At 53.1% G+C, this 13,743-nt stretch overlaps 1 protein-coding gene across 37 annotated transcripts in view; it reads left to right on the plus strand.

The window, feature by feature from the left end:
- Positions 1 to 13,743, plus strand: part of LOC102098165 (transcription factor 4) — a 175,873-nt gene that overhangs the window by 106,457 nt on the left and 55,673 nt on the right. The window contains exon 1 of one of the 37 annotated variants that reach the window (XM_065044587.1): positions 10,461 to 10,583. The exons of 30 other annotated variants lie outside the window; for them this stretch is intronic. Coding sequence is in view for 4 of the 7 variants with exons in the window: in XM_065044586.1 (XP_064900658.1) it covers positions 11,407 to 11,475 (69 nt within the window). In the remaining 3 variants the exon portion in view is untranslated. Of the gene's footprint in view, positions 1 to 10,460; positions 10,584 to 11,255; positions 11,476 to 12,261; positions 12,291 to 13,612; positions 13,639 to 13,743 lie in introns of those variants that run through there. 6 more of the 37 variants (XM_065044586.1, XM_065044590.1, XM_065044585.1 and 3 more) reach the window with 6 other exon arrangements.

A 13,743-nucleotide genomic window follows, 5' to 3' on the forward strand; every position in this document is an offset into this window, starting at 1 on the left:
CTTTAGGGAACGGTGGCTTTAGGGAACGGTGGCTTTAGGGAACGGTGGCTTTAGGAGACAGTGGCTTTAGGAAACAGTGGCTTTAGGAGACAGTGGCTTTAGGGAATGGTGGCTTTAGGGAACAGTAGCTTTAGGGAATGGTGGCTTTAGGGAACAGTGGCTTTAGGGAATGGTGGCTTTAGGGAACGGTAGCTTTAGGGAATGGTGGCTTTAGGAAACAGTGGCTTTAGGGAACAGTGGCTTCTGGGGCTGGGACTATATTCATTTCAACCCGTGTGCTTGAAGTTCTCTCCCGTTTCAGAGCAGGTTGGCCGCAGGGCCGGTGGGGACGGCGGCGGTAATGACAAGTTACCTATGGAAGTTTCCAATACTCCGTTAAGACCGATGCGCTCGCACTCCGGCCACAGTACATTCGTTAACAGAGTCTCTGTGTTTTATCAAAGGAACATTAATTTCTTTTTGCCTTTACACTGAAGCAGTAAATGAGCAAAAAAAAAAAAACCACCAGCGTGGCAAAAATATAGCAAAAAAAATGCATAAAGAGTTCCAATAACTATTAATGTCGGTAAATGCATAGCAAAGCTCCCCTGACAGCTTCTTGGCACGCAACCTGGGAGGCCTACAATGGCTGGTTGTTGGTTTATTGTTATTTCATTTCGATGGCATGGAGCGCCTTTCCACAGGCCAGCCAGGCGGCCGAAGTCAGCGCCGGGGATGCCGGCTCCGCGGCGCACCCGTAACCGCGGTTTGCTCCCGAGCTGCCGTGCTCCGGGAGCCCCGAGCGCACGCTTCGCAGCGCCGGCGGTTCGCTGGGTAGGGGTGTCGTGCGTACGGGTGCAGGTGGGTGCCCTGCTGTCCCCAGGTGGGGACGGGAGCCCTCCCCCACCCCACTGCAACAGCGAACGGCGTGGGTGGCGCAGCGTTTCACCCGCGCCATCAATAAGAATTAAAGGCTCCCGTATTCGCTGCTTTCTAGCAAATAATGAAGGTTTGAGCGGTGCAGCTGCCTCGAAGCCCGTGTGCGCTGGCAGCCAGAGGGGCTGGGGTACCTGGGTGTTGGAAGCTGGACTTGCGTATCGCAGACAGTCGGGCTGCGTTTCCAGATGAGAACACCCTTTGGCTGCCAAACGCCAGGCACAGCGCGGCGCGGCGAAGCGAGCGGCTGGTCCCGGGCCAGCACGGCGGAGCCAGCGCTTCCCGATGGGACGGGACGGGACGGACACCGGGCTGCCCGCTCCCATTGCCACCTGCCGGCGGTCCTTCGGGCTCCTCTATTGCAACCACGCTTTGGCGACGGTGCGCGGGAGTCCTTAACCAAAAAGATCCTCTCGTTTGCTCTGCAACACCTCATTTCTCCGCTCACAGTTCATTTATGATTCTGATGAGAGTGTTTTTTCAGGAAACACACATTTCACTTTTTGACCTAGGAGCATCTGTTAGAGTTTTTTTTTAATACTACTTTGGCATTCTGGAAGTGTTAATGTCTTTCATATCTGTTTAATGCTATTTAGGGATATTTATGATCACCTCTTGGTTACTTGGGGTAAAGTGTGTTGCGATTTTTTTCAAACAGACAGGAAAGCATTCATATGAGGAAACAGATTGCTTTAAACACGTGCTTCCTGTGACAGTAAAAAGAACAAATTAGATTTAACACTGTGTAATGAATGCATAAATGTGTACGTTTAAGCTTTTAAAAGCCTTACATTTAGTTCTGGCCTAAACCAAAATCAAGAATCACCCTGCAAGCGATTTGAAGTGGGTTTAAAGCAGCGCACGGACCCCCCGTGTCCCCACGGGTCCCCTCACCCCATCCCGCTGCCAGCATCCTCTTGGGCGCCGCCGATGGCTTCTGGGTGTAGGAGAAAGAGAGCAAACAAAGAGAAAGCAGCACTAGCGATGGGTTCAGTGGCCCGGGAAACAGCCTGGAAGCCTGGAAGTGCTCCCCGCTGGGTCCGACCCGTTTTGGCCGCTGCGGCGGGGCACGCGTACCTCCAAACGCACACCATGGTAGCATATATTGCATTACTGCCCTTCACGTACTTACTAGAGGGTAGGAACTACGCTAAATCATCGCTGTAGCGATTCTCCAGTAAATACTCTGTGCGTTTGCACCCTTGTTCTTGGAAGGTGCATCTGGGGAAGAACGCCCGGCAGGTTCTGTTCCCTCGCACCTTTTATTTGCGATCGTTGTGTAAGGTTTCTGAGCACAAAGCGTGCTCGTGGGGGTCGGGAGCGGGGGCCCTTGTGCCCGGTGTCCCCAGCACCACGGGGGGATCGGCTGCGGGAAGGTCCACCAGGAGGATGCAGCCGAACGCCCGTTTGCGCCCAGCCCGGCGCTGGTTTTGCAGGCTGCGAGGGTTCGGTGCTGAGCACAGTTTGTGTGATAATTAGTGCACATCTCCCAAGACTTTGAGAGGTTCGTGTTTAACCTTTCTGCCACCGCCTTCTGCCAGAAAATGAAGGCGCCTTTTAGCATTCTCTGCTATTTAAGTAAATATTTTTGAACCATCTCCGTGCAACAGGTTTCCAAACATTTAAAGTATGCCGCAGGTTTCCAAAAAACTTCCTTTTTCCTTATATTTTACATGTTCTGTTTGTGCAAAATTTTGAGAATCACCATAAGGGCTTCTTTGCATTTTTAATTTAGTAACTAACATATGAATACATTTGCATATTAATTAGTTGCAGATTAAATCATGCATACATAATTGCCTCCTTACTGTGTTTAATGTTTGTCAAAATCTCCAGCCTGGTTTGATGGATGTCGTATGAAAGATTACAATTTGATGTACCCTTGGAAGTATTTACACCAATAACGCCGGATTCTTAATAGCAGAATTCTCTAGTTATATACAGTTTCTAATAAACACGTAAGATAGGTGCATGTCCCTTTTGACTAGATTTTTTTCCTTGCACCAAGTCATTTACTATTCATAATCATTAATGCATCTCCTAATTATACAGCATATGTCTGTTAACCACTTCGGCGCCGGTCCCGCGGCTGCGGCGCCTGCATTTTTACTACAACTTGTATTATTTAACAGACCATCCCCAAATTGTTTCGGCTCTGAAATGAACCATCGCGTCCCATTTCCCCGGCGGGGGATATTTGGAGGGAGAGGTTAAAATGTAAGGTGCATTTTGCGCTTTATTATTGAGGTTGAAGGAAGGAGCTGCACTGAATTCACGGCTGAAGGCTCCTCCGCTCTGGCTACTGCGGGAAATAACCAAGGACATTCCAAGTGCACAAAGAATCTTCACCAAAATGATCACGAATGCAGCGCCGAGATTCACCTCAACCTCAGCACACACGTAGAAATGTCGTGGCTTTGCGGTCGCCTCTTTTTTGGGCGTTTTTCTTAAACTTTTAGCTGTGCTCAGATTGTGCGTTCAGGTTTTGGCCACAGCTCCAGGGACCTGAAGTGCTATTTTAATGAAATCTAGGTTTTTAGGTAATTACCGCGGTTTTGGAGCGGAGGCTTTAGAAAACAATCAAACCTCCAAAATGCCAGGAAATACTGCAAGAGTCCTGATAAAATCCCGAGCGCGGCTCCAGTGGATTTATCAGCAAGCAGTCGGTTTCCCCCTTAATCTGGCTATTCATGAGCAGCACTTGGAGAGAACCTCCAAATAGCCAGATTTTGTTAGGGAAGTTGGCACTACCATGTGTTAGGCGGTTAAGTGTGAATTTGAGCAGTCGATGGGAATATGGTGCCGTGTCAGAAAACAGCGCCGGGGACGTGGGACCTCGCTCCCCACCTGCAAAAAGAGGCTTTTTGGCAAATGACGTCAGCTCCGGGGGCCTTTTTTTGGCATCTTTGTTCATGCAGGCTGTAACCCCTTCAGGTCAGGCTCAACAGAGGCTTCTAGGGGAGGCCGGGGTATAAAAACCTGGCTTTTAATGTAGCATCTGCATTGGTAGCGTTGAAAATGTGCTTTTGGAGTATTAATTAGGATTGCCGAAAGGAAAAGTTCATGGGAAAGCGCGAGCGTGTCGTTGCGCTGAGAGGTTTCTTCTGCGATACCTGCGTGTTTGCAGTCAGTTTGCTGTGTATTTTAAGCGCGTGCGTTTCGTATATAAATACAAAATACACGTATTTGCTATAAAATGCACAGTGAAACCACTGTGTGGCCCTAATTACTCACAAACCCATGCACTTCATTTCAGGAGGGCCAGCAGCCTGACTTCTTTGGTCCAACCGCTCAGGTCGCGAGGTATGTTTTAGCACATGTGAATAGCCCAATGAAGTCAAAGATACAAACGCCCTTTTCTCCTGAGCAATTTTACGTAGTAAAGATAAAACGTCGTGGAATTAGTGCCTTAGCAAGCGGAGCTGAGCCTTGGGAGCAATGGATGCTGGTGCTTCCATAACCGCCCGCAAAGCCCGTGCTCAGATCCAGGCTGGATTCAGCTCCTTTCCCCTCTGCCAAAATGAGGTTTAAGCAGAAGGTCCAATCCTGATGTCTTGGAAAGGGAGCAGCGCTGCAGAGGTTTTGCAGCGTGCTGAAGGTTTAAAGGCCAGTTCAGCATCAGCAGCAAAAGAGGAGTGATGTGGTTTAGTGGAAGAGAAGTAACGGTGGGGAATGAGACACAGGAGCTGTGGCAGAACATCAGCTGAAGCTTTGGTAGCAGGACTCGGGAATAATGTCCCGTATTGCTCAACATGAAGATAAAACTGATGGAATAGCCAGTATTCTGTGCTCATTGAATACCCGTTATTTTGGGTGATTTTCATCTCTTTGAGCAGCATCCCCAAAGAGGGCCTTGCGCGAGGTCCTCCTCCCTTCTCGGGAGCGGTGTCCCCGTTCCGCGGTCCCCGCCGTGGCCAGACCGGTCCCCGCTCTCTCCATCGCCCCTTCCGTGCCGGCTGCTCTCCCAGGGCTTCACATCTCCCCGGCTCCTCATTCTTTGGGGCCTTCGGGACCGGCTGCTCCACCTTTCCGCGCCCTACCTGTCCATGGACCCAGCGGCCAAACCAAACCGTGCCGCTCGCAACGCAAAACGAGCTTGCCTGGTTTCCCAGTTTTTCCCCAAATGCACCATCTCTACCTCTACTTTTCCCTGGATGTCTGAGGTTAGGGCTTCTTTTCCAGCAATTTCCAAGTCCAGACCAAGTTGCATGGGTGTCAGGGTGACATCCTTGTCCCCGGGAGCTCAGCACCGGGCGGCCAGGTCACCCATCACAGGGTGACCATGCTCTGTGGTTTTGGGGCACAGAGCTTGAGCTGTTCCCTTGGGAGGTACTGTGCCCAAGGAGCGTTTTTGGGGAGCCCCAGGAACGTTTTTGGGGAGCCCCAGGACTGGTTTTGGGGAGCCCCAGGACCATTTCTGGGGAGCCCCAGGAGCGTTTGTGGGGAGTCCCAGGAGCGTTTGTAGGGACCCCCAGGCTCCGATCCCCTTGGCACCATGGACTGGGTGTCACCGCAGCACCGACACGCTGCTGGTGGCCTCTCCAGGCTTTGCTTTCTCCATCTATACAAAGGGAAACAGCCACAGAATCATATTTGACTGCTGGATAGACGGGCTGCGATGCCTTACTATGAAAAGCCGCCCATATGGTGATGTGCAGTGAATGAGGAGCCGCGTTCCCTGCCCGGGTTCTTGGGGAGGAATCGGGGTGTGCAGGATCCACATCTCCGGCCGGTCCTGCACACCATTGAGTGGAGAGGAGCGCTTGGATCAGCCCTGCTCGTGCTTTACTATGAAAAGAAGGCCACATTTTGTTTCTTAACATTAGCCATGTGTGGTGTCCACAACTTCTTCTTACCTTTTCCACATCTATTTTTTGACCAGGAACGTGTGGTAACACCAAACGAGCAGTAGCTCCAGCACCGATTGCTCTAGATCGTACTTGAACTGCAAAAGCAAAGATAATCCCTTATAATCGGAAATTACTCGTTCGTTATGTGGTGTGTGCAGTCGGTGAACTGCTCCGTGCTGGGTGAAATGCTAAAAACCTCACTGTTCATTTGTTTTACCATTTATTTTAGCTTATAGTCCTTGTGGGGTCTGTTGGCGTTGCCAGCGCCGTGTGGAGATGCCGTCGTGGCATTGCCGACCTCAAGGGTTCAGATATCATGAGTCAGCCGCCCTCCCATCTGCAAAACACGAAGAAAAATGAGATCTGAAAAAGATTGGGTTGGTTTTATTAGCTTGTGGGGTTTTCTGCCCCCGAGTTGCCGTTTCCCAGCTCTCCTCCGGAGTTACCCGAGTTAAGCTCAGTCTTCACAATAAGCAATCTGAGATGGCGCTGTAACCAATGGCCGGAGATAGAATGGTGAAAACCGGCGACGGAGCCTTGGCGCAAGGAGAAACCCCGGCCCATGTGGTTTCAGTTTCTCTCTTGGCTTTTCGCGAGCAGTGTATCAAAAATTAACCTAGTGGCAAATGGATGTTTTAGATAGCCAGTCTAGTTTAAAATAGATGAGCTGTAAAGTGTGTTTCAAGGCTCTTTTTTCTCTGTAAGATGAGTTTTCTGGAAGGTGATGGCTAAGCCAGGGCGCCGGGGTCCAGGCCAGCTCGTGCCAAGCTCAACTCACAGTGCGTTAAACTTGGCTTATCTGGAAAGCAAACACTGGATGCTGGTTTGCTTTTCAATGGCTAGTTTTGATCTAGGGTTTTATTATGTTATAAACCGCACGTGTTATCTAGTAAAGGCAGTCTGGATAGCGTTAGAGGCCGAAGCAGACCGGGTCTGGTGTGTTACAGATGGAGCTGGCGGGTGCTCACAGACCTGTCCTCTGCTTCGTTCACATCTCAGACCAAACCTTTGGTCCTGGATTCCAACCCGGTCGCAGCTCCCGCTTTGGCCAGGCGGTTTGTGTTTTGGGGTGTGTGGTTGTGCCCCCAAAGCTGCTCTGGCTGCAGCAGACGTGCCCGTCTGACCTATTCAGCGCATAATTTAGAAAAAAACCCCATAATTGCTAAAATACTTTAATTGCAATTATTTTGGAGTGAAGACGTCGTCCCCTTGGCGAGGAAGGGGGAGCTCGGGGTGGTGCTGGGAACACGGCGTGGGATTCTGGGGGTGACGAGGGTTGCCATCAATAGGTGCTCTATAATATTAAAGCAGATGTATAATATTAAAACCTTTGGCTGCTTTAAAGTGACTTTTTAGAGACTATGGCTTTTAGGGTCTGATTTGTTAATGCAGCATCTGTATAATGAGATATTTATGCTGCATTCAGGCTGTGGTGCACAGGTATCTGAATGTGAACCTTTCCTGGGGAGAAAGCAGAGAATATTCATGTATAAAAACATAGGAAAATAAGTGTTACCTTTTGCTGCAACAGTTGCAATTGCTACCAAAACCGTGTCTGTCTGGATGAGGTAAATAGGATGCAACTTGTTCTTGTGTTTGTCAGCATCTGGATGAGCTTTGTGGGCTCGGGTTGCGTCCCCTCCGCTCAGAGGCACCGGGGCTGCCCCTTGCAGGTGCTTAGGAGGGGATTAAGAAACTTTTAGCTCAGCTCTGGCATCTCCTAAAATAGACCTGGCTTTGGGGACCAGAGCTGGGCTTTGCGTCTCCTTTTGTTGTCCACGGCCAGGGGAGGAGCTGGTTGGAAAAGGCTGGTGGGACGTGTTCGGTGGGACCTCTGAGTCCCGCTCGCTCGCCTGGGGAAGAGAAACTCTTCCCATCTGGGCATCCAGAGCCACTTCTCCACCCACGGCGGGTGGGTTTTAATACCTACACTCAAGGATTTGGATAAGAAGGATGAGATTATCCAAGTGACCCAGACTTAGAGGAATACTGGCTATTTTAGTCTTCTTCCTTGATATTTTGCCATTATCCCTTTCAATTTGTGGCTGCAAGCTTCTCATCCAGCTGATCGCTTCCCCGGCTTTGCTCCTCTCCTGTGGACCTGACTCGATCATCTTGAGGGTCTTTTCCAACCAGAATAATTGTATGCTTGCGTGGCCTCAGGTCTGGCAGTGGCACCCTCCTCTGGGATTGCCCCTGGCATCTCACACAGGAGAAGTGAGGAGAGAACGAAAAGAGATGGTTAACTTCTCTAGCACTAAAGTAAGGGGCTGTGACACCGTGGCTGCGTGGGGCGGCGTCCCGTGCGTGCCGTGTCACAGCGACCCGGCTGCGTCCCCGCTCGTGTTGCGTTCAGAACGTGTCCGTAGCGCGAGCACGTGGGTGTCACAGCGGGTCAGACTGTGTTACCAGTGACCTGCAGGATGCCGGAGGAATGGCACCTGACATCCAAAGTGCTGCCATAACGTGTTGAGCATTTGATGCATCTGTGAGGTTGTGTGTGTGTTGGAGTCCCCTGCCCTTTGGTGGCATTCCCTCTGGGTCCAGTATAACACCATATTTACCAAAACAAAGATTTAATGCTCATCCGTGACCCTTTCCATGGGAACAAGTACCTTTTGGGTGACGGAGATGAGATGCCAGTTAGAGGTGCTGGTGGGGAAGCTGCTCCTGCTCCCCTCCTCACCGCTCCCCGCCACGCTGCCAACCTCTCGTTAAGACCAAGGCCGTTAATTACAGCGTTGCCGGCACTGCTCTGCGGCGAGGCCTGGGAGCTGGGGGCGGAGGAGCCGCTCGGCAGATGCCGGCGCGGGGGCTGCGGGGGGTCCCGCACAGCTGCACCTGCAGCCCCCCCAGCCCTCGCAGCAGCATGGCTGGAGCTGCAGCCCGGTGCTGCGTCCTCCACGGTGCCGGTGCCGCATCCGGCAGCACATCCTTCCCAGTGCTGCTACGGCATCCAACAGTGCATCCTTCCCGGTGCTGGAGCTGCATCCCAGTGGTGCATCCTTCCTGGTGCTGGAGCTGCATCCAGCAGCACATCTGTGCTGGTGCCACATCTGGCAGTGCATCCTTCCTGGTGCTGGTGCTGCATCCCAGCAGCGCATGCTTCGTGGTGCCGGTGCTGCATCTGGTAGTGTATCCTTCCCGGTGCTGGTGCCACATCCAGCAGTGCATCCTTCACAGTGCCACATCCAGCAGCACATCCTTTCCCGGTGCTGGTGCTGCATCCAGCAGCGCATCCTTCCTGGTGCTGGTGCTGCATCCAGCAGCGCATCTTTCCTGGTGCTGGTGCTGCATCCAGCAGCGCATCCTTCTTGGTGCTGGGCTCTCCCACAGCCCCGTGAACCACAAATCCGCGCACAGAACCACCACTTCTCCTGGTCCGGCGCAAATCCCCGACGTGGCCGCGTCCCGGGCAGGTGCAGATCCACAGAGCCTGGCGTTGGGAGGTGAAAACACCACCCAAGGTGGGACTGTTCAAAAGCTGCTTCTCGTCAGGTAACAGCCCGTAGGTTTGCAGTGGTTTGCTCTGTAGCGTGGCCTCGCCGCATCTCAAAGCCCTACACAACATCAGTGTCTCTCTGGTTGTTATTCATAATATGAATGTCATAGAAGATCCACATTTCTATGTCTGAAAAAATATCCGGTACAATCACAAGTTTCTGAGCGAGGCAGGAAAATATATTAAAGTTATCTCAATGTATGTGTTGAATGCAAATATGATACGGTAAAGCGATTAATTGTTATTGCCATGTGTTGAGAATTGCGTTATAGTTACGGGCTGACTCCCTGCAAACGGCATCAACTTCGTACCGCGTTATGTACAATATATTCATACTGAAATTCTCCCGTTCAGGAGAAGGAGGGAACTAATATGGATCCAGGTTAGGTTGGATCATTCCCGCTCCGGGGTTGCAAAGCACAAGCTGCAGCCGTCGGCAGGCGTTCCCCTGCCACATCGGTCACGGGTCGAGACGCGGGTCCCTCCGTTCCCGGATCGACACGTGGAACGCTCAGAGCCACTCGTGCCAGCCGGGAAGGGTTTATTCCGCTGGGCTTGGGCTTGTTCTGCGGCAGCAAAGCCGCTCAGTGAGATGATTTAAAGGTCCATCCCATCTTAATTTTGTGGTAAAATTTGTGCTAGTTTTATAACTTTGCGTAGAGCTGTGAAACTGCAGCTTTTATTACGAGAGAAAACACCGTATTTTGCAGTTGGAAAACCCAGGAAGAAGGGAATAACTGGCTTTATTTCTAGGTGCTTATTAAAAACAGAAGAGGTATTTTTAATAAATGATCAAAGCGCTTTATTTTGCACCTCTGGAGCCCGGGCAGTGAGGTCTGCAGGAAGTCGGTTGTACGCAGCGCTAAAGCCGGGTTTGCGGAGCGTTTCTGTCCTTCCTGTGCAGTGTTTTGTGCTGCACCGTGACCCGCGGTGCTCGGGATTTTTGGCCTGATGTATTATACGCTGGGGGTGGTTTAAAGGTTACAAATGCGATCTTGTCAGATTGACAACTAACTGTTCTAATGAGGAAAAAATCCTCAAAGCATGAAATTTGAATGAAATGTGTGATTATAATTCAAGTACTGTTTACCCCAACCTCTGGGGACCTCCCGAATAAATGCAGAACAAGTGAGGTAGATAAACCTCTGCTCGTTCTCCCCTCCCGGATTGTTCCCCCCTCGCCCATACGCCACCGCGCACGCCAACCCGATGGACCCGGCCGGAAAAGTAGGGGCGAAAACTTTGCGGAGAGCCCGCCGTGGCCGTCCCTTCGCGGGTGATGGATGCCGCTACCCCGGCGAGGAGCGAGGAAATAGGTGCTTTGAATTATTAAAGTTGAGCCCGGAGACTGGCTGTATGCTCAGCTGGCATTTGCTTCGGCATATGCAAATGATTTAGTTTCATTTGGGATCGATTCCCGGGGGCCCTCCTTTCCTTTCCTGTGATGCTCTGAATTTGGCAAGCTCCAGTCCCGACGTGCCGGGGCGGGGGGGGGGGGGTTGGATCCGCTTCCCCCCCATCTCCTCCCCGTGTTTGCCCGGGCTGATATTTTTCAGCAGCGCCCGGTGGGCCGGGACACCGAGGTATTTGTTATTTTAAAAAAGGGGGAAAAAAAGGAATGTAAAGAAAAAAGGGCAGGGGGGGCTGCGCGGGGCTGCGCGGGGCGCGGCAGCTGCGCACAATGCTGGGAGCGCGCCAGCAGCACGGACAGATGGCGGAGTTATTAGATGTGCATCATACGATTCCCTTCCTGCCACTCGCTTTTTAATCAAATTAAAACAAAAAAAAAAAAGAGAGGAGAGCGGGGGGGGGGGGGGTGAGCGGGGGGGCAATTAAGCGCATTTGTATTCCGGGCGGTGACGGGCCGGCCCCGCGGGGACGCGCCGGGCGGTGCGCGGGCGCGGGGCGGTGCGCGGGCGCGGGGAGGTGGGGTGGGGTGCGCGCTGGGGGGGGGGCGGGGGGGTGCGCGCAGCCTCCGCCCCCGCGCGGCGAATGGTCTCGCCCTGCTTTGCATATCGAGCGCGCCCGGGCCGGCCATATGGGAAGATGCGAGTGCAGGAATTGTGGTGAAAAAAGGGAGAAGCGAGTTTGAAATAAAAAGTTGGGAGCGCGGGCGCGGAGGGGGACGGCGGCGGGACCATGTACTGCGCATACACGATCCCCGGCATGGGCGGCAACTCCCTCATGTACTACTATAACGGGAAGGCGGTAAGCTGGCGTGGCCACCGGACGGGCACTTTGGGCGAGCGGGGGGCGGCGGGGCCGAGCATCCTCCGCGGGGCTCCGCGCTGGGGCCGCGGGCGGCCGGCTGGGGGACTTTTTGTTCGGCGTTTAGTTTGTTTTCTTCTTCTTTTTCTTCCCTTTTCTTTCTGTTTGTGCGCGCTACAAAGTGCGGAAAAGTTTGGGGTGAACTCAAAGTAGCGCAAAGCGAAATAAACGTACAAAAATTCCAAAGAAGGGGGGGGCGGGAGCGGGGCCGCGGGCCCCCCAGATCCAGCTCCAAAAGTACTGGTGAGATAACGGAAAATGACCAAAAAAGCCCCATTTTCCGCCGCGGCGGAGTGACTTGCCAGTGCTGGCAGACTTCAGCCCCTTTTTCCTTCTTCTTTTCTTCCCCCCCCCCCTCCCTTCCAACAGAAACGCTTTATTTAAGACAAGGAAAAAAAAGAAGTGTGTGGTATTTTGTGCATAACCCCAGCAGAAGGTTTATACGTGCCATCTGGAGGGTTATTTTTTTTCTCTGGCTGGGTCTTGAGAAGGAAAAAGTATTTCAGTATATTTAAAATATTTGGGGGGGGGGCGAGGGGGAAGGGTGAGGTGAGGAGGGGAGCTGCTGCTGAACGGAGAGGAGAAGAGAATTTGGGGGGGGGGGGGGCAGCGCCCAAACTGCGCCACTCTGGGCTCTTTCAGCTTCCCCTGCGTTTCATCTGATCCCAGTCAGCGGCAGAGTTAGGCCGGGGAGCTGCCGGAGCTCTAAGCCAGGCCTGGCTGGGCCGGAGCGCGGGGATCCCGCCGGCGTGCGAGTGAGTGTGCAGGCATGTGTGGTGCAGCGGAAAAGCCGCTCTGGTGAATCAACATCTGGTTGAATAACTGAGATTATTTTTAATTCTTTTTTTTTAAATATGCTTGGTTGAGAGTTGCGGGCCTCACCCTTTGTTTTGAATACTTGGCGAAGGACGCGTTGCGGGAGCGCAGGACACTTGGCTCGTGAGCAGCGACCGAGGGAATCTGCGCGGGGAGAATAATTGAGACAAAATTCTCAGAACGCAAAAAAACAAAGAGTTGTAAATTCACTGCAGGGCTTTAATTTTTTTAATGACTTCTTCCTGTTTTGGGGCTGCGGAGGCTCCGGCCGAAGCCCACCTGACGTTCCCCTGCACGGCAGGGCCGGCGGGAAACGCCAAAGTTGCCAAGCGCCGCTGTTGATCCTCCGCCGGCAATAAAACGCGGGCGGCAGCGGCGGGACCGCGGTGGAACACCCCCGGCACCCACCCAGCTTCATTCCGCTCGCGGTCCCTCGCGCAGGGGGCGAGATGAGTGTTGGATGAGCCGAGGGGGAGCCGCCTTTGCCTTTTGCTTAGTTATTTTTTCCCCTTCATTCTGTTGGTTTGTTGTTTGTTTTCGTGCGTGCTTCGGTGTGTTTTGTTTTAGCCCGGCCGTGCCTGTCACCCCGACACCAACCCGCGGGGCTCCCCAACCCCGCGCGGCCGCCAGGCCCCGGCCACATCCTTTGTGTTTGGGGTCACATAAACCAGGACGGCCCCGGGGGTGCGGGCGGGCTGGGTGACAGGCGGCACAAAGCGGGGGACACGGCGAGGGGGAGCGGGCCGGGGTGTCCCCGCGGCCGGGGAGCGGGGGACAGAGCCCGCATTGTTCAGCCCGCTGCGCATTGTGCGGCGCTTGCGGCGGTGCCAGCGGCCGGGCGGCGGGGACGCCGGGCGGCGATTGTCCCCGCGCGGCTCCGCGGCCGCTCGCGCTCAACTTTCCCCCGGCAGGAAAATACAGAGTTCTGAATTCCTCCCTGTTTTTTCGCTCGCAGTGACAAGTCAATTAGTTGTTTAAATTCGGTGTGAACTCCCTGAACCGCGAGCGGGCAGCGGAAGCGGGTCTGCCCTGGGAATAAACAAAAGAAGGGGGGAAAAATATGCAGAAAGAAACTCATTCCAACGCGCTCTGAATGGATCTGCTGTGGGAAGAGCAGCGCGGTTGGGTACGGGAGCCGCGGAAACGGCTGGAGGAAAATTAAACCGCCAGAAATGCGAGGTTTGCAGAACACATTTCTGCAAGTTGCCTTTTTTCCCCGGCTCGCCGGGCGGTTTAGGAGAGCTGCTCTATGGGAGGGCACTGGGTGCCTCTCGCCGGTGTTCCTCGGTAAGAAATCCTTCCCTTCGCCTCTCTATTTGTGTTAGAAAACCTTAAAACAATAGCAAAACTGCCGGGGGAAAGTGCGAAGCCGAGCTGGCGCTGGCCGATCAC

Source organism: Columba livia, chromosome W (genome assembly GCF_036013475.1).
Source record: "Columba livia isolate bColLiv1 breed racing homer chromosome W, bColLiv1.pat.W.v2, whole genome shotgun sequence".
In the NCBI taxonomy this organism is placed as follows: Eukaryota; Metazoa; Chordata; class Aves; order Columbiformes; family Columbidae; genus Columba; species Columba livia.